Source organism: Magnolia sinica, chromosome 3, assembly GCF_029962835.1.
Source record: "Magnolia sinica isolate HGM2019 chromosome 3, MsV1, whole genome shotgun sequence".
Lineage (NCBI taxonomy): Eukaryota > Viridiplantae > Streptophyta > Magnoliopsida > Magnoliales > Magnoliaceae > Magnolia > Magnolia sinica.
In genome coordinates this window covers 82110072-82133295 of record NC_080575.1, presented here as the reverse complement: position 1 = coordinate 82133295, position 23224 = coordinate 82110072, and the positions used below count along the sequence as shown (strand labels likewise).

The window sequence follows — 23224 nt, the reverse complement described above, 5'->3', positions numbered from 1 at the left end:
CTTGTACTCATGTTATAAATGAGTTGTTAAAGATTACAAAAATTTACTACTCCCCCTCAATTTGCACTTTCCCTATATTATAACATACAACCTTCCATTCTAAAGCATTCTTCAAGCATTTAAGCATATTCATTCTCCTATCATTTACATGCATCATATATTCAAAACATTCATGCATCATATATTTAAAACATTAAAACATGCATGCCCCATTTTTTCAATTCTCTCCCCCTTTTTGTCACAAGTTGACAAGGGAAGAAATAGGTTAAGCATCAAGTAAAAACATATAAATAACCACTAAAACAATTAAAATAAATAAATCATATTAATATATCAAGGAGAGTAGCATATTAGATTGTCAAAATAAGGAAATAATTATCCAAGGAGAGTGTAAAGTAATTATTAAGCAAACCAAGTAAAATTAAAGTTATACAGCCCCTTAAAAACGAAAATGCAATAAACTCAGTCGGATACAGGTGATGGAGCAGGCATAGAAGGGTCGAGCTGGTGCAAACTCTTGATGATACGGTGGAAGTACTTTTTCATGTATTTCATTGATATTTTTTAGTTTGAACGACACTGTTCTGTGAGACCCGTAGAGCCTCAACCTTCTCCTCCAATGATTTAAGCCGATCATCTAACTGAAAAGGTTGATAGTCTAGATCTTCTGGATCATCTGACTCATCAAGCTCAGCAAATATGTCATCCATCAAAGTGTCTTCAGGTGCAAGTGCTTCTTCCTCTTCTTCTTCGTCACGTTGACCAGGAAGAAATTCCAGATTCATCTTATTCAAATTGGTGTTGTTAAATGGTAATACCGACTCTGGTGCCTCAGACATAAGAATGGTAACATTACAGTGTAAAGCAATACACGTTATGAGGTAGGCAAATGGAATAGAACCATGACCAGGATGAAGAAGAAACTGGTTAATGAGATAGCATATGAGAGAAGGAAGACAAACTTGTATACCAGACGCAACCAAATGAAAGACACCAGTAATGAAGGGAGTAAGTTCCGATTTATTCCCAGACCTAGGATAAACATTAGATGTAAAGATCCGATGCAGGACTCGATATTTGGGGAGAATCTGGTTGGCATGTAGCGCATTGCCGGATTTTTGATCAACATTGAAATGACATAGCTTATAAGTAATTGTATGTCATTTAGTATGCATCATTTTGTCAGTTAGATTATCAATTGGAATCGCATCATCTGCAGTAACAATCTCAATGTGTACATCACTTGCGTTATGGAATGGTAAGTCGTTCTGCCCCAACCAAAAATACCTTCCATCCAATATTTGAAAGTAGAGGAACAAGTTCAAATGGAGCAATGTGAGCAAGGTTAACACTATGGTCAATAATTATGTTTCTTTAGCAAAAATTCCTAACGTGCTCCAAATCTTCTTCGGGGCCCCTTAGGGTTCTCACATTAGATGGAGTCAGCCTAGATGCTGAGCTACCATGAGCTTTGCGTAATACTGTTCTTTTAATACGATGCTCCATTTAATGATTGCACAAGAAATAACTAAAGAGAGTAATGTGATTGTGAATAGATCAGCTTTTCACAAATCTCACAATAAAAAGGGTTTGAAATCAAGAATAAACCCCAAATAAGAGATTAACTAGCAAGGAAGTACCCCAAATCTTGAAGGAAAAAAAAACCACTTACAAGCAAAAAAGGAAGTTGGGTTCATTGAGAGGAGCACCAGCTAGTCGAAGAAGAAGGTGGAAATGAAAAGAAAAAAAGTGATTTTCCCCCTTTTAGGTGAAATCGTGCGGTCCTCGACCCGTCAATCAACAAAAAAAATGAATTTTTTTTACATTTTATTATAGTATATTTTTATGTTTTATCATATTATGAATTAAATATACACATAAAACAATGCATAAACATTATAATTAATTAACATTATACAAACCAATATCATGCTTTAATTTGAAAATTTTATTCCTGTCGAGTGGTTTGGTCAGTATATCTGCAAGCTACTTCTCAGTTTGAATATATTCTACTGCAATACTCTTGTCTTCAACTAATTCTCGAATATAAGGGTATCAAATATCGAAATGTTTAGTATGAAAATGTTGGATTGAATTTTTTAAAATATTAATTGCGCTCAAGTTATCACAGTATAATGTCATTGTATCTTGCGCAATACCATAATCAGCTAACATTCTTTTCACCTAAATAAGCTTAGTGCAGGCATTACCAACTGTGATATATTCAGCTTTAACTATTAAAAGAGATACAAAGTTTTGTTTCTTACTAAGTCAGGATACTAAACAGTTCCATACGTAAAAACATCCACCACTGGTAGATTTTCTATCATCAATATTACTCGTCCAGTCTGCATCAATATATCCGGCAATTTATACGGAGGTATCATGCGGATACCAAAGTCCTAAGTTAACAGAACTTGCGACATATCTGACTATCCATTTAATAGCAATTAGATGTGATTCTTTAGGATTAGATTGATATCTAGCACATATTACAACACTAAAAGCAATATCAGGTCTACTAGCAGTTAAGTATAAGAGACTACCAATCATGCTTCGATATAGGCAGGAGTCTATACTTTTACCTGATTCATCTTTTGAGAATTTAAGAGTTGTACTCATTGGAGTATCAAACTTCTTTCCTTCTCAAACTCAAACCTTTTTACAAGGTTCAAGGCGCATTTAGTTTGTGAGATGAATATACCATCTTCATGTTGCTTAACTTGTAATCCAAGAAAGTAATTTAGTTCACCAACCATACTCATTTCAAACTTAGATTTCATCAGATCTTCAAACTCAATAGATAAGTTAGTGCATATAGATCCATAAATTATATCGTCAACATAGATCTGAACTATCAGTATATGATCATTATATTTCTTGACGAATAAAATCTTATCAACACTATCCATAATGAAGTTATGACTAAGTAAAAATTTAGTCAATTTTTTGTATCATGCCCTGGGAGCTTGTTTCAAACCGTAAAGTGCCTTTTTAAGATGGTATACATGATTTGGAGATTCGGAGACTTCAAAACCCTTGAGTTGTATAACATAAACCTCCTCATATAAGTCACCATTTAGAAACATACTTTTAACGTTCATTTGATATATTTTGAATTTCTTATGACATGCAATCGAAATAAATAATCTTATGGATTCAAGGCGCGCAACTGGTGCAAATGTTTCATCGTAATCAATACCTTCTATTTGTGTGTACCCTTGTACAACCAGTCGAGCCTTATTTCTGATAATATTACCTAATTCATTAATTTTGTTCTTAAAAATTTATTTGGTTCCAATTACATGTTTATTAGTAGGTCTAGAAAGTTAGTAGCATACATCATTTCTGATAAATTGATTTAGTTCTTCTTGCATGGCAATTATCCAACTTTCATCGGTAAGTGTTTCATTTACATTGGCCAGTTCAATTTGGGAAGTAAAGCAGACATAATTGCGAATATTTTCCAATTGTCTTCTTGTCGGTACACCAATGCTAGGGTTACCAAGTATTTGATCAGTCGAATGGTCTTTAACTGATCTTATTTCAGTATCAACTAATTTGGATGAAGAGTCAGGTATATCAATTATATTGACTTCATCATCATCTTGACTTGGAGTGGGTGTGATTTGTTGATCATTAATTACTACATTTATTGATTCCTGAATCACCCTAGTTCTTTTATTAAGAACCCTGTAAGCACGACTATTTAGAGCATAGCCTAGAAATATTCCTTCATCACTCTTTGCTTCAGACTTTCCCAGATATTCCCGGTCATGTAAAATAAAATATTTACTTCCAAAAGTCTCAAAATATTTAACAGTGAGCTTTTATTAAACCAAAGTCCATAAGCTGTTATATTTTTTGCTTTTCTAATGTATACACGATTTATAATGTAACAATCAATATTGAAAGCCTCAACCCATAAATTTTTTGGTAGTTTCATGTTATTTAGCATTACATTAGGAGCAGAGAACTCATGGGATATACCATGATCATTACAGTACTTCTTAAAATTGTTATTCTCGAATTCAATGCCATGATCACTTCTAATTTTGATCACAGATATCTCTTTTTCAGTCTGAATACGCTTTGAAAAATCTCTGACTTCATCGAGAGTATTTGATTTTTCTCTTAAAAAGGCTACCCATGTATATCTGGTGAAATCATCATCAATGACCAGAAAAAACTTCTTTCCACCTCTACTCTCCGTTCTAGTTGGTCTTACTAGATCCATATGGAGTAATTCTCAAGGTTTGGTTGTGGATAAGGAGTTTACTTTATTGTAACTACTCCTGATCTGTTTGCCAATTTGACATGCGCCACATACTTTTTCTATTTTTTTAAGCTTGGGTAAGCCACGTAAATGATCTTTTTTTCTCGGCTCATACAGATCTCTATAGTTTACATGTCCAAGATATTTATGTCAAAGTTTAGTCTCGTCTGATTGGACTATGTAACATGAATGATTAGAAGAGCAAGAGTTATCTATAATATATCAATTTTCAGAGGACCTGCGACCATTTAATATTACATTACCCTTTTCATTTATTATTTCACATCCGTGATCAGAAATTTTTACATTGTGTTTATTATCACAAATTTGTGATATGCTTAAAAGGTTATATTTTAAACCTTCAACATAAAGCACATTTTCAAAGAGAGGTAGGTTAAGAAATTGTACAGTACCTTGGCCTGTTATTTTTTACAGTTGCTCTCACCACCAAAGGTAACCGAGCCGCTATAAAATTCTTTGATATTCTTGAATATCACCTTGTCACCTGTCATATGTCTTAAGCATCCACTATATATTCAGGTACCATTTTGAGTGGCTAATGGCTTTGAAAGCTATATAGACAACAAGACACTTAACCTTTGGAACTCATTTCATAATGGTTCTAAGTTTAGGAGTGACTCTTGAATTTTAATGCATTTGGGAGTTAGGATTTCTCTTTTTTCTATAAACTCCATATTCATTTGAGTTAGACTTTAGAAGCTCTTTAAGCAAGTCTAATATTTTTCAGCTAAGGGAGATTTATTATTTCATTAATTTTTATAGATGATGGCATTATTGTTTTTAAGAACTTGAAAGGGTTTTGCTTTTTTAAAATCAATATGATTAAAATCTTTTAAAGTCTTATCTTTAGAGTTTGAGGATTCTCCTCTTACAAAAATAGGAGTAGAATCCTTAGGTTTTAAGGTATTACCTTTAATATAACCCAGACCAGTCTTCTCACCACATTTTTTAGATGCGGTTAACAATTTTTCAAGCTTTTAATCACCATGGGTATATTTCCAAGTGTCCTTAAAACTCAAAAGGGAAGAAACTTCAAGTTTTAGTTTCTCATTTTCTGTTTTGGATTTTTCCAATTCAGAAGATTTAAAATTTAAATCTAATTTTTTTTTTGAAGACAATCTGAAAAATGAGATTTTTCTAAAACTGAGTTTTCAAGTGCTTCTCTTAGTTTAACATATTTCTCTTTTTCATTTTTCAATTTAACAGCAATTTTACAACATTCTCTATATACGACATTGTAGGCATCTTGAATGTCATCTTCATTTTCATTTTCAGGATCACTCCTGAGATTTTCATAGTCAGATATATTACAACTATTTGAAAAGTGACTTTGGCTATAGTCATAAGAGCTTTTACATCATTTGTGTTTGTAATCTCTTGTTCTGATTCATTAGACTCAGAAGAACTTTCAAAATCAGATGATTCATCCCAAGTAGCTATCATGCCCTTTCTTTTTTACCTATCTATTTTAGGACATTTATGAGCCAAATGCCCATATTCATGACAGTTGAAGCATTGATCGTCCTTGTTTTTAGATTTTCAAGAATTAGATTTTCCTTTCTTTTTATCAGTTGATTTTTAAAATTTTGATCTTTTCTTGTTTTTGAAAATTCTATAAAATTTCTTAGCTAACATTGTCATATCATCTTCATTTTTAATATCAGAATTAGAACTATTTTCTTTTGAAATAAATTTTGAAGATTTTAAAACAATAGACTTAGCTTTACGAACTTTAAAATTCAACTCATATGTTTATAGAGGGCTAACTAACTCTTCAACCTTCATAAGATCAGTATCTCTCAATTCCTGAATGGCAGTAACTTTAGAATTGAATGTCTCAGGAAGAGATCCCAATATTTTTGCGCAAACCTTTCTTGCTAAGATTTTATCTCCTAGACCACACATGGAATTTACTATGTCATTTAGTTTCATATAGAAGTCCATGAAAGTTTCATTTTCTTCCATACAATTTTTCTCAAATCTGGGCGTGAGGATTTGAACTTTTGATTTCTTGACTATAGAAGTTTATTCATGTATCATTTCGAGAATATCCCATGCTTGCTTAGTTGTATCGCATGAAATAATTCTTTTGAATTCATCAGGCGATAAAGCGCAAGTTATGACATTTAAGGCTTTAACATTACCACAGCTTTTACTTTTCTTAGCTGCAGTGCATAAATAGAATGCAGTTTCTCTCATAGATTTAGTTCCATCACTGCCTAATACTTCAGTCATAAGAGGTTTCCATTTAATCACAGTGGCTTGCCACACACTTTCGTCTAAGGATTTTATAAAAATTCTCATTCTAGCCTTCCAGTATAAATAGTTAGAGCTATCAAAAGTTGATGGCCTGGTAATAGATAAACTATCAAAATTTGACATAATAAAGCTCTAAATCTTAACTCAAGAAAATTAATCCAAAAAAAAATGAGCAACTTAGCATTGATACCACTTGAAAAGGCAAGCTTAAGAAGTCCTAGAGGGGGGTGAATAGGATTATGCCAAATAATCGAATAAAATGTTGAATAAGTAAATAAATCAGAAATCTCAATTGCATTAGTATTGAAACGTTCATTCAGACTGATTCGTAGGACAACCTTCACCTAAACAAGTTCAGGCAGGATAACCTTATTTCACGAATGTGATAAGAATCAAAATTCCAAACTAAGCAAGAGTAAATAAAACTATCTATTACAAACATTCATCACTTTTGCATAAAAGAAATTATAACATTCACCACAAAAGTAATAAATACATTCACCACAACACCAAATTGTAGTGGTTCGGTGTATTAATAACTGTTCTCAAACAGCCACACTTACTACACTCGGCTTTCACTATAAATGAGGTTTGCACAAGGTTACCTTAAAACTTGATACAGTTGTGATTTTATTGGGCTATCACAAACAAAAAAACCCCTCACTGAGATTTTATGGCTGATCTCAGAAAAACCAACTCTGAGATTTTCTAGCTATCTCATATAAACTAACTACAAAATGTAAATATATACCTATCTCCACCATAGAAGAAACTATAGTCATAGAAACGCTTTTCTTGAATGACGAATGTTCAATGTTCAGTCCGATAAAAAAGGTTCAGGGTTTTATTGATTTTAATTAGATTTAAAACAATGACGACTTGTATTAATTCCTTTAAATCTCAAAAAGAAGAGTATTCTCTCTCTTTTTAGAATCAGAATGATAGAATAAGAGATTAAGGAATTAAACAAAAAGTTATAAAATAAATTATAAATACCACTTAATAACTTGACAATAAGTGAGGCTTCTTTCTCTCTTGAATAAGGACTTTGATAGGCTTAAATTTTATTTTCAGATTGAGAAAGAACTTCAATTTATAAACACAGAAGTTGTTGCTTTGACTTGTCTAAGACAGTCTTCGACTCGTTTAAACACCAGATTTAATTCCAACATATTTTTAATTTTGAGCAGGATAAGATCTAACAGATCTTCGACTCGTCGAAGGCTATGCTCGACTGGTCGAAGGCCCTGTTCGACTAGTCGAAGGTGGTCTCCAACTGGTTGATAATGCCAAAATCTGAACGGTTTTAGTTGTTGGACTTCAAGCCGAGAAACGCTTGACTGGTCGAAGAGGATCCTTCGACTAGTCGAGGAACCCACTCGACTAGTCAAAGGAGTAAGACAAATTATGTTTCACTTCAACTAGAACTAGAACTAGTCAAGAAATTTCTAGACTGGTCGAGCCACAACTTAGGCTAGTCAAAACTCAACCAAATATAACTATAAAAATCTAATTTTAAATATGTTTTGAAAGCACCTAAACCTAAGGTCTTTCTAGGGTTTATAATACCTGTATGGACTGAACTTCATTACTTTGAAGTATATCAGAGACTAGAACATCTCTTAGGAGCTTGATCTTCTACTAAAACTTTAGTAGATCGAGCTTAGTCTTTGAGTAGAGCTTGACCTTGATTTTCAACTTGAGCTTGACTTGAACTTCAACATGGGCTTAACTTGAACTTCAACTTAAGCTTGACTTGAACTTGACTTAAAGATCATTTGCTAAGATGTTTTGACAAACAAGGTGTAAAATGTTCTTTAAACATAATAGCACTTACACAAGCCTTATTGACAGCCTCAGTCCATAGCTTGTTGCCTAACCTAGCATTGCTTAACATACTTCAAGCTCTTTCAAAGAGAGTTTAATTCATACGTTCCGCCATACTATTCTATTCTGGTGTATACTTAATTGTGTTATGTTGTACAATCTCCTCATCTTTACAGAATTGATTGAATTTCTTCAAAGTGAATTCATCGTCATTGTTTGTCATAAACAATTTAATATTCTACCATGCTTGTTTTTCCATCATCACTTTTTACATCTTGAAGGTGGGAAAAAAATATTAAATTTATGCTTCATGAAATAAACTCAAACTTTTCTATATTAGTTATCTATGAATGAGACAAAAAAATAATGATCTTCTTTTAGAAACAACGGTCGATGACCCACAATACATCCGAATGCACATAATCAAGTATCCATTTACTTGCATGCTTTCTAAACTTAAAAGATAATCGTGATTGTTTACCATATATACAATGCTCGTATATATTAAACTTAATACTTTTAAATGTAAAAATAAAATAACAATCAAAAACTACCTTCATACCGTACTCGCTCATGTGGCCTAAGCATGCATGCCACAAATGTGTTGATGTGGACTTCACTACAGATGTTGCGACTGCACTTGATATGCTATTCTCGTTTAGCTTGTAAAGGTTACCACTATGTTGTTCCTTCATCACAATGAGTGCTCATTTTGAAACTTTTAGAACACAATCAAACTTGGTGAATTTGTACCCAAGTGCCTCAAGATTTCCCAAAGATATCAAATTTTTCCTTGAATCAAGAACATGTCTCACATCCCATAGGATATGCTCCATACCATCAATCATTTTGATGCAAACAGATCCAATTCCAACAATCTAACAGGCATGATCATTACTCATAAGAACCAAGCCACCTCATACTTGTTGTATGTGGTGAACCAACTCCAATGGGGACAACAATGATGCAATGCCCCCATATCCAAAATGCATTTATTCTTATGTTCATCATATAAGTTTTCAACCATGAACACTGACAGTATATCACAACCACTTGTACCTACATCATATTATGTTGAATTGGCCTTCCTCGTTGAATCTCCTTATTTATCCGTGCTCTGAGTTTTAAGATTTCGATAATCCTTCTTCATATGTTAAATCCTTCCACAATTTTAGCACTTCATCTTTCCCTTGCCCTTAAATTTATACTTACATTGCAAATATCCTTCATCCCACTCAAAATTTCTTTCCTTATCTACCAACACATTCGTAGAGGAACCCCACTATTGTCCTTCTTTCTCAACTACTTCAAATGAAGGGCTGAGATAATAGTTTCAACATCAATACTCTATCCACCGTGGCACATAGTATCTATGAGACTCTAATATGACCCTAGAAAAGAATTTAACAGAATTATGGCTTGATCTTTTTCGTCGATCTTCACCTCCATTCTCGTCAACTTTTGAAATAATTGATTGAACGTGCCAATATGTTTATTAAGATCCAACACTTCTACCATTTTCAGATTATACAATCGTTTTTATAGATACGATTACTAAGAGATTTCATCATGTACAAATTTTCTAACTTCATCCAAATCCTATGGTTCTCTTCTAATCAAGGACATTATAAAATACGTCAATCGCCAAACATAATTGAATCAAGGTTTTCATCTTCTCATCTAGGTCTTCGCTACTCTTCATCGGTTATAGTCGCAGGACGCTTCTCTATACCAATGAGTGCCTGTTGCAATCATTGTTGAAGTAGAATGCCTCTCATCTTCACACTCTATATTTCAAAATTATTATTATTTGGTAAACTTCTCTTTCTTATACTTTATGTTAGATCCCTTTGTTGACAGATGCCTTAAATCTGTGCTGCTCAACCAGTCGAGAGCCTGGCTCAACCAGTTGAGTGGGCCACTCGACTAGTCGAGGGCTGTTCGACTCAAAGTCCAGCGACTTGGGTTTTTTGGTGTCCGGGCTGCTTGACCGGTCGAGGCCTTGGCTCGACTAGTCGAGGTTACGCAGATTCGAGTCCGGATCTTGTGCGGACTGTGAAAATCTGAGGCGATTTTCCTAAGGGTGCGAAAGTAAAGTTTTCTAAACTATAAATAGGGGTCCCTAGGGCTATTCTAAAGGATTATAAGGCTTCCTAAAGGTATTCTAAAGGGTTCTAGGGTTATCAAAGGGTGTAGCAAGGGTGAGATTCGAGGTTGTTTGAATCGGGTAAGTCCTCTCTCTTTGTAATTGATCTTTCATAGTAGAATTCTGTCGCTTTGTGCCTGGGTTTTTTCCCAAAAAGGATTTTCCACGTTAAATTTGTGTGTTCTCTTATGTTTGCTTGGTGTCATTGTATTGATATTCTACATCTAGATCTATGTGATTACACAGGCCAAAATCCCAACAAGTGGTATCAAAGCAATCGTTGGGGCACAGATTTGAATCTGCAGGATTAGTAATAATGGGAAATAGCAAGTTTGATATTAAGAAGTATTCAGGAAAAAATAATTTTGAGTTATGAAAGGTTAAGATGATTAGCCTGTTAACCAAGTAAGGCAAGATTAAGGCTCTTGAGGAGCGAAAATCTACCATGAAAGATGATAAATAGGAAAACCTTGATAGTAATGCTTTAGCATCTATCCTTTTATGTCTCACGGATGAGGTTCTTTATAATGTTTTGAGGGAGAAAACTGCGGCTAGTTTGTGGGCGAAGTTAGAGAACATTTATGCAAAGAAGTCCTATAAAAATCGCCTACACTTAAAGCTATAGTGTTATACCTTCAAGATGGCAAAGGGTGGAGATCTAGAAGCCCATATCAGCAACTTTAATAAATTGAAGTGCAAATTGTTGGATATTGAGGAAGTGCTTAAAGATGAGGAACATGCATGTATATTGTTGAATTCTCTTCCTATATCATATGAGTCTTTCAGGGACACGATGTACACCGCAAATAAAACCCTAAGTGTTGACACCGTTATCTCAGCCCTTCAAGGGAAGGCTATGAGAAAGCTAAACGGCGACATGGGGACATCTTTTGATGCACTGTTTATAAGGGATAAGAATGCTGAACAAGGTACGGGTTCTTCAGGTTCTAGATCCAAATCCAAGGGCAAGGGCAAAGGAAATGCAAAGTGCTGGAATTGTAGTAAGGAAGGACATGTGAAGAAGGATTGTGAAAATCCTAAATCGAAAAGAGAAGATTCTGAGGCTTCGTACAGGGAGGCCAATGTTGTCACGTCAGATGGATCGAGTGGATGTGATGGTAATGTTTTCTCTGTGTCTACTATCAGGCGGCCATACGATGATCGTAAGGACGAGTGGATGCTAGGTACAAGGGCATCTTCTCACATGACTCCTCATCGAAGTTGGTTCGCTAGCTACAAGGAGTGCGTTGGTGGACAGGTGTTTATGGGCAATGACTTTGCCTGTAATGTTGAGGCTGTTGGTACGGTGCGCATCAGGATGTTTGATGGGGTGGAGCGTACCTTAACTGATGTCAGGCACATTCCTGATTTGAAGCAGAATCTGATTTCTCTTGGTGTACTTGAGGTAAAAAGATGCAAGTACACAGGTATTAATAGTGCTCTTAAGGTATCTAAGGGGTCATGAGTAATTATGAAAGCACAACGACTTGGTAACTTGTACAAGTTGATCTATCCTTTTATGTCTCACGGATGAGGTTCTCTATAATGTTTTGAGGGAGAAAACTGCGGCTAGTTTGTGGGCGAAGTTAGAGAACATCTATGCAAAGAAGTCCTCTAAAAATCGCCTACACATGAGGCTATAATGTTATACTTTCAAGATGGAAGAGGGTGGAGATCTAGAAGCCCATATCAGCAACTTTAATAAATTGAAGTACAAATGCTGGATATAGAGGAAGTTGTCAAAGATAAGGAACAGGCATGTATATTATTAAATTCTCTTCCTGCATTATATAAGTCTTTCAGGGACATGATGTGCACCGCAAATAAAACCCTAAGTGTTGACAGCGTTATCTCAGCCATTCAAGGGAAGGCTATGAGAAAGTTAAACGGCGACATGGGGACATCTTCTGATGCACTGTTTACAAGGGATGAGAATTCTGAACAAGGTACGGGTTCTTCAGGTTCTAGATCCAAATCCAAGGGCAAGGGCAAAGGAAAGGTAAAGTGCTGGAATTGTGGGAAGGAAGGACATGTGAAGAAGGATTGTGAAAATCTTAAATCGAAGAGACAAGATTCTGAGGCTTCGTACAGGGAGGCCAATGTTGCCACGTCAGATGGATCGAATGGATGTGATGGTAATGTTTTGTCTGTGTCTACTATCAGGCGACCATACAATGATCGTAAGGACAGGTGGATGCTAGACACAAGGGCATCTTTTCACATGACTCTTCATTGGAGTTGATTCGCTAGCTATAGGGAGTGCGATGGTGGACAGGTGTTTATGGGCAATGACTTTGCTTGTAATGTTGTTGCTATTGGTACGGTGCGCATTAGGATGTTTGATGGGGTGGAGCGTACCTTGACTGATGTCAGGCATGTTCCTAATTTGAAGCAGAATTTGATTTCTCTTGGTATACTTGAGGTAAAAGGATACAAGTACACAGGTATTGATAGTGCTCTTAAGGTATCTAAGGGGGCACAAGTAATCATGAAAGCGCAACGACTTGGTAACTTGTACAAGTTGATCTATCCTTTTATTTCTCACGGATGAGGTTCTCGATAATGTTTTGAGAGAGAAAACTGCGGCTAGTTTGTGGGCGAAGTTAGAGAACATTTATGCAAAGAAGTCTTCTGAAAATCACCTACACTTGAAGCTATGTGTTATACCTTCAAGATAGTAGAGGGTGGAGATCTAGAAGCCCATATCAGCAACTTTAATAAATTGAAGTGCAAATTGCTAGATATAGAGGAAGTGGTAAAAGATGAGGAACGTGCATGTATATTGTTGAATTCTCTTCCTGCATCATATGAGTCTTTCAGGGACACGATGTGCACCGTAAATAAAACCCTAAGTGTTGACACTGTTATCTCAGTCCTTCAAGGAAAGGCTATGAGAAAGCTAAATGGTAACATGGGGACATCTTCTAATGCACTGTTTACAAGGGATAAGAATTCTGAACAAGGTACAAGTTTTTCAGATTCTAGATCCAAATCCAAGGGCAAGGGCAAAGGAAAGATAAAGTGCTGGAATTGTGGGAATGAAAGACATGTGAAGAAGGATTGTAAAAATCCTAAATCGAAGAAAAAAGATTCTGAGGCTTCGTACAGGGAGGCTAATGTTGCCACGTCAGATGGATCGAGTGGATGTGATGGTAATGTTTTGTCTGTATCTACTATTAGACGGTCATACGATGATCGTAAGGATGAGTGGATGCTAGACACAAGGCCATCTTTTCACATGACTCCTCATCGGAGTTGGTTCGCTAGCTACAGGGAGTGCGATGGTGGACAGGTGTTTATGAGCAATGACTTTGCCTTTAATGTTGTGGTCGTTGGTACGGTGCATATCAGGATGTTTGATGGGGTGGAGCATACCTTGACTGATGTCAGGCACATTCCTGATTTGAAGCAGAATCTCATTTCTCTTGGTGTACTTGAGGCAAAAGGATGCAAGTACACAGGTATTGATAGTGCTCTGAAGGTATCTAAGGGGGCATAAGTAATCATGAAAGCGCAACGACTTGGTAACTTGTACAAGTTGATCGGGAGTACTTCAAAAGGTGGAGCTGCAGTGGATATAACGGATTTCACCTCTGCACGTGTGTGGCATGTTGGGCATGACCACATGAGCGGGTAGGGCAGGAAGGCTTAGACGTGCGGACAGGAATACAGAGCAAGTGGAGCAGCCACCTGTGAGAAGAATCACACGGCATGATCGTAGGATATCGCCATGGTACAAGGACGACTCCAGTATCATAGGGGATTCATCTTCTATTCTAATGGCTCTAGGTGAGGCTGGTGCTGAGAAGTGGAAGGTGACTATGAGCGATGTGATGGATTCGTTGTATCAAACCGATATATGGGAGCTGGTGGAGCTTCCAGTGGGCCGAAAAGCAGTTGGATGCAGGTGGATCTTTAGGAGGATACAACATACATACAGGGTGAGGTTGGTAGCGAAGGGTTATGCTCAGAGAGAAGGGATCGACTTCTCAGAGATATTCGCGCCGACGGTATAGCAGGTGTCTATTAGATCCGTGATTGGCGCTGGTTGGCCAATGTGATCTTGAGCTGGAAGGATGGATGTGGAGTCTGCACTTCTACAAGGAAAAGTGAAGAGCAGATATACATGAAGCAACCAGAACAGTTCGAAGTTAAAAGGGCTAAAAAAAGACTTTGCAGGAGGTCGTGGTTCGACCTGTCACCTAAGCAGTGGTTTGATTCCTTCATGGTGAGTCAAGAATTAATGACATGTAGATTGCCAATTACGACATGTCTGAAATCAATGTACTGAAGACTCGATTAAGTGGGACATTCAGGATGAAGGATTGGGGGCTGCAGAGATGGTTCTCGGCGTTGAGACTGAAAGATGAGTAGGCTTTGGTAATCACAGGAGGAATACCTTATATGTAGGTATTAATCAAGGATGTGATGGGTCAGGTAAAGCCAGAGAGCGTTTCTTATGCGTCTCTCCTCAAGTTTTCCTCAGGACATGTTCCAAAACAGATGAGGAAAAGCAGGATATCTCATGAGCCTTATTCGAATGCGGTTGGCCGTGTATGCCATAGTCTGGATTAGACTGATTATTTCATAAGCTATCAATGTTGTGAGCAAGTACCCCGGTAAACAATATTGAATAGCGGTGAGATGGTAAGAAGATTACATCTTTCCTTTTGAGAAGACAGGAGCAAAGGTAGGTGAGCACGTGGATTTTGATTCAACAGACATGCTCACTTAGATCATTCCTGCAGAGAAGTTCAAGTTCTGTGTAAGTTCTCTGGGCTTGGCGATGGCGTAAAAGAAGGACGAAATGTGCACGAGAAGCGTTAACTGAAGTTATGATATGATGCAGAGATAAGAGAAGAGAGCAGCAAGATACACGGTTAAAGATTGAAGGCATGGTGGAGATTGTCGTCATATGCCTTAAATCTTTGCTGCTCGACCGGTCGAGAGCCTGGCTCGACTGGTCGAGTGGGCCACTCAACTAGTCGAAGGCTGTTCAACTAAAAGTCCAGCAACTTGGGTTTTTTGGTATTCGGGTTGCTTAACCGGTCAAGGGGGTCCCTCGACCAGTCGAGGCCTCGGCTCGACTAGTAGAGGTTATACAGATTCGAGTCTGGATCTTGTGCGGACTGCGAAAATATAAGGCGGTTTTCGCAAGGGTACGAAAGTGAAGTTTTCTAAAATATAAATATGGGTCCCTATGTCTATTCTAAAGGATTTTAAGGCTTACTAAAGGTATTCTAAAGGGTTCTAGAGTTATCAAAGGGTGTAGCAAGGGTGAGATTCGAGGTTGTTCGAATCAAGTAAGTCCTCTTTCTTTATAATTGATGCTTTAATAGTGAAATTTTGTCGCTTTGTGCCGTGATTTTTTTCCAAAAAGGGTTTTCCACATTAAATATATGTGTTCTCTTGTGTTTGCTTGGTGTCATTGTATTGCTATCCTAAATCTAGATCTGTGTGATTCCACAGGCCAAAATCCCAACACCCTTCATCCACTGGTTTCATTTTTAAATTCGAATCTTAACAATGATTGAATACCATGTAACCCCTTTTAGAGAAACTAATAGATGCCCGATAGACAGAGAGGGTTAAGATTAAATAATAAAGAAAAAGGCCTCCCAGTGTGTCGGTTAGGAAGATCACATTGTGTTAATGAATCTCCACGGCACATGGTTGAGATGACGGGATCTATGTGGGCCCCACCGTGGATTCTAGGACGAAGAATTGCGCGGCTTGGTCAATCCATTTGCATGACCAGGACGGTTTCAACTTTCCCATGATGGCCCATTTTACAGTAGGGACAGATTGGCGACGTGATGTGTACGTACGGTGAAAATTGGTGCGATTAAATTGCATCACACCGACTCTACCGACTAAAAAACAATGTCAATTTCCCACAACAGTTGTTCAGAGGAACTTGAGGGCCCGTCCAATAAAAGTCTCCACAGGATCGACTTTAATGTGTACGTGTGTGACATCCACATCTCCATCTTTTGCGAGCTTATGTTAGGGGGTGATTAAAAATAAAACCAATCAAATGTGTGGGAAAAAAATAGGGATGGGGAGTAACCTTCGTTGGGCTCCTTGGGAATGTTCAAATCCCATTGGGCGCTGATTGAGTACTACCCCCACCGCGATCCAGCTAGAGACGGACGGTCTGATCAGGGGCTCTGAAGGGCCCACCATAATGAGTATATTATCTATGATGTTCATCCATTTTGGCAGATCAATTTAAGGCATGAGCTTTTTTGAAAAAAAAAACTACGTCACAAGAACCAGTGGGGATTGAAAAGATATCATTGAAGACACACATAGGTTTTGGTTTCGGAACAGGCTGATATTTATGCTTTTCCTCCGTACAGGTTTATGTAACCTTATGAGAAGGTTGGATGGCAAATAAACATCCTTGTAGGGCTTATGAATTTTCAACAATAGAAGTTCAATCTTGACTGCTACCTGTGGTGTGGTCCACTTGAGGCTGTCTCTTGTTTAGGTTCATGCCATGAAATGATCTACCTAAATAGATGACCTGTGTGTATAAAACATATAAATCACAGTGGGCCGACAGATCCCTGACAGGACTATCCGTCTCTGGCTAGGTCCTGGTAGGGGTTTTACCCAATCTACGCCCATCCTGTTTTTGTTATGTACGTGGCCCACTTGAGTTTTGAATCCACCTGATTTTTATTACCACGCCATAATATGTGATGGGAGGATTTTCAAAGTAGTGGATGTGAACCACACGTCACGGTGAACCAAATAAAGTTTTATTTATTTATTATTTATTTCTTATTATTATTATTATTATTATTATTATTATTTTTGTTGTTAAAAGGGCTCTCCAAAAACATTGTTGCGTGTAAAACATGTAACTTGTATTTTCAGCTAATGTTTCACATTGGTGGAAAATCATGAAGTGGTGGGCCAAATCATGAAGATTGTATCTGTTGGAAATGGGCCAAACACATACATCAAATCTGACCACTGGCTGTCCATAGATTTCAACGATCTGCCCGCTGAATGAAAAGACCATTTTGGTTTTGGCCCCTGATGATCTTTATGATGCCTCTACCTTTTATCCAACCATCCATTACTTTATCTTTGACATATCGCCCATAAGAAGAGCAAACCAGCCTGATTTTGATTTGAGGGCATAACTAAACTGAGATGGCCCAGATGAATGGCTCGGATCCCACCCTTGTGTGTGCCACATCCGTCCTACAAAACAGGACTCTCCAATGAAAATCCAACCGTTTGATCTGCACATATACTATGTACCATGTAGGCGGTTTTTAACAGTGGGCTAGCATACCTATTCTGTACGTGGTGTGCCACCCTGAAGGGACCCACCTTCGTCGCATCCTTCGCACCCCTTGGATTGGTGTTTACGACCATCTTGGAGACTGCATTTCTGGGCCACGCCTTGCGCGTTGGAAGGTAATCTTTCTTATGTATCATGACTAATCTGGAATTAGATTTGCCAACGTGGCATATTGTAGCAGATCCAAGCCGCTTCATACGGTGGGCCCACTTCGAAGATACCCTTGTTAGAAAATTCAAATGGGCCTTCTCATCTAGTGGGCCACACATGTACAGACAGACTATACACATCATTTGGTGAGATTCTAGCGTACCCGCTCGGTCCACCTATCTGTACGAGATACAAGAGTACTTCCTGTCCGTTGAGATAATGAAACACTAGCTCAGATCACGAGACTAATGGAGGATGACTGATAGACTCGTGCAAACGTTCTATGCAGTTCCATCTGGAAGGTGCATGTATCAAACATGCTGTGATCAGGACCATTGATGTGGTGGACTACAGTGTCGGCAGGCTATAGGAGAAAAATCGTATGGTTGGACAGCTCTTGATGTTTCCATGTGAACTGCTGTTGTAACCGTTCCTTTTTCACATAACTTATCATATAGCTACGACAGTCTAGGCACCTTGATTTTTAACATATATCCCATTCCAATGATGGCCCACCAAAACAACAGTACCGATCTCCACGCATTTTCCACATGAACTGTAAGAACTAAGAAGGGGACTGCATAGAATTTTTATGCAGCCTGCCGGACGCTAGCATTTTATTCCTGATTTTTAGATATGTTTTAACATCAGCTCTGGTTTTTTCAGCATTGTTGGATCGATCATGGTAGTTGCGGGGCTTTACATATACCTATGGTCCAAAGCCAACGAAGAAGCTTACCATTCAACGGACGGAGATGATACCACGACGACTTCCCTTATCTCAAACCACGGTTCATGATTCTGGTCTGAGCCTTGGCCCAAAAGTTACACTGATCAGACAATCTCAACCATCTGATTAGTGGAACTTTTCGTAATGAATGTCTTTTCTTTTCCCGCCTTCTTCTACGCAGTTTGAGTGCTGGGCTATAGATGATTATGGAAAGCAATCATTTACAAGACCGTCCATGATCTGGCCATTGGAAAAGCAAACCAAACAGAGGATGGACCCTAACCCTACCATTGAGATTGCGGAATATGTGAGTAGCAGTTCGTCCATGATCGTCCTTGTATTTTCTACGCTCTTGTTAGATCTTATAATTCCATAATACCTTGTACTTGTTGACACTTATGGCCCATTTGGATTCTTGCATCAAGGGTGGCAATGGTTCGGATCGGAACCTGGGTGAATTGGCGCGACCTGCTTTACAGAGTAGTTGGGGAAATCTAAATGGCTAGCGGGTCAGGCTCGCGCTAGGAATATGACCCATGGGTTGGGCTTGGGTTCAACCCTACCAAGTCCAACCCACCAATAGAGGTTATCAATGGGTTGGGCTTGGCTTCAACCCTACCAAGTCCAACCCACCAATAGAGGTTATCAATGGGTTGGGCCAAATGACTTGGTTTGACAAGCCATAAGTCTTCATAGATGATCTTTTTAATGCATTCAATTGTCCACTGAATGGGCAAGGTCGTGTATTATAACCTTAGTGTCACAACCCAAAATTTGGAGACTAGGCATGCATCCCAATCCCGAATTCGGCAGTGTGATTCATACAGAGTAAAATTAATGAAATAAAATATGCATGGTGACATGGCGCACTCATGTATATATAACATTAATCTAAGTTCCATTCATTTTTTATCAACTAAAACCTAACCCACCCATTTGGGGTCTTATTCAAACGTAATATCCAACATTCAAAGAATTACAACTCATGTCTACCATAATCAACTCAAAAATACAAACAAAACATCCAAGTAATAAAATAAATAAAACTGAAATTAATTAATCTAGCGCAACAAGTTTTTTCTTCCGTAAGATAAGGATATGTATCCCTTTCATCGTTCATCAGCTCAGCTGCATCCTCGAGTTCTTATGAAAACAGCTATAAATCGGTTAAATCTGTTCATTTTTCATCAATAAGAGGACGCTGGCAAGCCCGGTGAAAGTTAACTACACGAATATTAGTGATCAGGAATGGCCATGTCTTTGGTTCTAAAGCTGTTCCTAATAAAAAACGGTTTCAATACCTTTTCCATCCAAAGCGGGTTTTCCTACCACCATCCTCTGTGGGGTCCAATGTGATGTTAGGATTTTATCCATGCCGTCTATCTCTTTTCTTAAATCATTTTACAGCATCATCCAAAAAATGAGGCAGAATAAATGCTTAATTGGACCACAAGTGAGAATTGAACTATCACCATTAGAAAAAATTTGGGGGCTGCAGAGGTTTCGGATCAAGCCGATATTTGTGTTTCCACTTCATTCAGGTTTACATGAACATACAAATATGTTGGATGGTAAATAAACATCACAGTGGCCCCTAAGAAAGTTTTAACGGTGGGTGTCATTGTCATCATTGCTTCCTTTGGTGTGGTCCGCTTATGTTGTGAACCTCCCAAATTTTTTGGCTCATATCCTAAAACTATATTTTAAAATGAATGGATGGAGTGGATATATGAAATACATGATAGTGGGCCCCATAGAGCACCCAATAGCATGGTTCGTCTCTAGCTTTCTCTGGGGCTTGTTTACACCCAAAGAAAAGGACGCCGATTGCTCCTATTGTCACGCCCCAAACTCAAAAACCGGGCCCACAAAATTTTCGATTACCGAATCCAGTGTTGATAACCTCCGTAGTACCACATTCTCGGCTTCCAGCGCCATACACCAAATTTCGATTCTAGGATCTTATAAGGAGGATTTTCAACGTACATTTGTCTCATAAGAAGCATAACCACAAGTATACCCAAATCACAAAGGCAACATCATCATCACATATCCACTAATATAAATAGTTGAATACGATACTGAAAGGGAAATACATATATCAAAAATCGAAGCTCCAGAAGACAGCTGCAAGCTCCAAGCTCAACGCTGCTGCGACCTAACGCCACCTACATGCATCTATCGTGCATAAGCTTATAGAAAGCTTAGAGGGTGGTGAAAGTGTGTGTGCAAGGTAAGTGCCAAGTAAGCAATATCAGAGTAATTAGAGTAAGCGGAAATACTGACAAGCCCATAAATGTTATTAGTAATACGGGCATGTTAATAAATCATACAATATTAGAGTAATGCGAAAAAATACTGATAAGCCGATAAATATCATCAGCCATATCCAGACTATGTGATGCAAAAATATAATAAACTAATATCATTTACTGAATAGGCAATGTAGATCAACTATGCAATATGGAGACATAGTAAGCCAAATATCAGATGCCGATGATGCAATGCAATATGCAAATCCTGAAGAGCCATGAATACCATTAACCTTAATTATGTTATGTAATATAGAAGCACAATAAACCAAATGTTATGTGCTAAGGATGTAATGCGATGCGAATGAAATGACCAAGCTGGAGTGTGAAGTCGGGATGATAGTACGTAGTATCGCAGGCTAAGGAGTCCACCACAATGGATTTCTATCCAAACCAGTCCCATACCTAAATTTGGATAGTCAGACTCAATGTGGTAAACTCCTGATCTCAGGTTAGTTGCGCGCCCCAACCAAAATCCTGATCATTGCGAAGATACACATAACAAATCACTACAAAAAAAAGAAGCAAAGCATACAGACCACGTTAGTTTTTTGCTACGGATATAAACCGTAGCTATAGTTACTATGGTTTTAATCCGTAACTAAAATGTTGCTATACCATTAATAATTAACGGTGGTGTAAGAGGCCCTATAGGGCCTAAAAAAAAATATATGTGATATCTAAGCCGTCCATCTATTTTCAAATATTATTTTAGTATAGGAAATAAAAACTCAATTAGATCGAATGCTCGAGTGGACCACATGGTAGGAAGCATGGAAATTAAATCACATTTGCTTCCTATAGTGTGGTCCACTTGGGCGGTCAATCTACTTTAATTTTGGGATCATAAATTGAAATAATTTATTAAAATTAATGATCAGAATGGATAAACCAAATACATCATGGTGGGCCCCACGGAGCTCTTGATAGGACCGTCCAGGTCCGTCTCACGAAAGGATGCCCAAAATTGGGCGCACGCTCAAAAATAGAGCCGCGCCCAATACCTCTCTCTCTCTCTCTCTGTTCCCTAATCCTCTGTCCCTCCGTTCCTCAATCCTCTCCCCCTCCCGATCTCTGCTCCATCTTCTCATTTTCCTCCCTCTCTCTCCAATGCATCTCTGCCGTCTCTATCTCTCTCCATTATAGCAGTTGTGAAGCTCCTACTCGAAGAAAGACAAGCCATTCAAAACCCTTCTCATATCTTTGAGGTATCTTTTAAAACCGAAGGAATCTGAGGCTCCTCTCCATAGGTTTGATATCTTCCTCTCTTTATGTCTCTTTTTCTGTCTTTAAGATTTCATGCACGCTAACTGTTTGATGAAATGGTTAGATGAAATGGCATGCTATCTGTTTGATAAGATGGCTAGATTTCATGCATTCTATCTGTTTGATGAAATGGCATGCCAACTTTTTGATGAACAGCAAAAATGCATCAACCTGCACTGATCTCTCAGGCCTTGAACAAGAGGTTGGAGATGAACAGCAAAAATGCTTGTAGTGATTCTACCAACAACAGCAATAGGGATGAGTCTGCATCCACTTGCACTGATCTCTCCCTAAATTCACCATCAAACAAGATGGTTGTTGGGGGTTTTACCAGATTAAACCCATCCCAACAACATCAGCCCTTTCAATTTCTCACGGGCACCAATGAGAAGGTGGTACCTTTCAGCAATGGATGTTATAAGAAGTTTGGTGATTCAAGCAATGGTTTCTATCATGGTGGTCCAGTGATGATGATGATGGGTGGTGTTGATCAATCAGGCCATTCAGATTCTAATTCTGAAGTATCAGTTTCTGCAGCTGAATCAATGATGGCCCACAACAGAAACAGGCTCTATTTGCATGGGGAGAGTGATCATGAGAGAGAAGATCAGCATGCCTTTCATTGATTTCCTTGGTGTTGGAGCCACATAGAGAAAGAGAGGTTTGGAGTGAGAAAAAGGGAGATTTCCATTGTAGCTTTTTTATATGGTGATAAGAAAGAAAGGGGCTGTTTACAGTGCATGTTCAGGTAGTTTTCAGAAAGGAAAAAGAAAAGAAAGGTAGTAGAGAAAAAAAAAAAAAAAGGAAAAGCAAAAGAAGTTCGTAGGAAAATATATATGTATTTTTGCTACAATAATCTGAAAATCTCTTTTGTAAAATAATAATAATAATAATAATAATAATAATAATAATAATA

The 23224-nt window shown here is 37.8% G+C and overlaps 2 protein-coding genes across 3 annotated transcripts in view; both read left to right on the top strand.

Annotated features, from left to right (window-relative positions):
- LOC131240081 (WAT1-related protein At3g30340-like) overlaps positions 1-19214 on the top strand; it is a 58300-nt gene extending 39086 nt beyond the window's left edge. Inside the window, exons 5-6 of one of the 2 annotated variants that reach the window (XM_058238114.1) lie at positions 17815-17966; positions 18667-19201. In XM_058238114.1, the coding sequence (XP_058094097.1) occupies positions 17815-17966; positions 18667-18799 (285 nt within the window). In that variant the 3' untranslated portion in view covers positions 18800-19201. Of the gene's footprint in view, positions 1-17814; positions 17967-18666 lie in introns of both variants that reach the window. The other variant, XM_058238115.1, reaches the window with a different exon arrangement.
- Positions 19215-22469: 3255 nt separating this feature from the next.
- LOC131238955 (uncharacterized) lies at positions 22470-22934 on the top strand. Its single transcript, XM_058236530.1, has one exon. The coding sequence runs from the start codon at positions 22470-22472 to the stop codon at positions 22932-22934; it is 465 nt and encodes a 154-aa protein (XP_058092513.1).
- Positions 22935-23224: the final 290 nt, after the last annotated feature.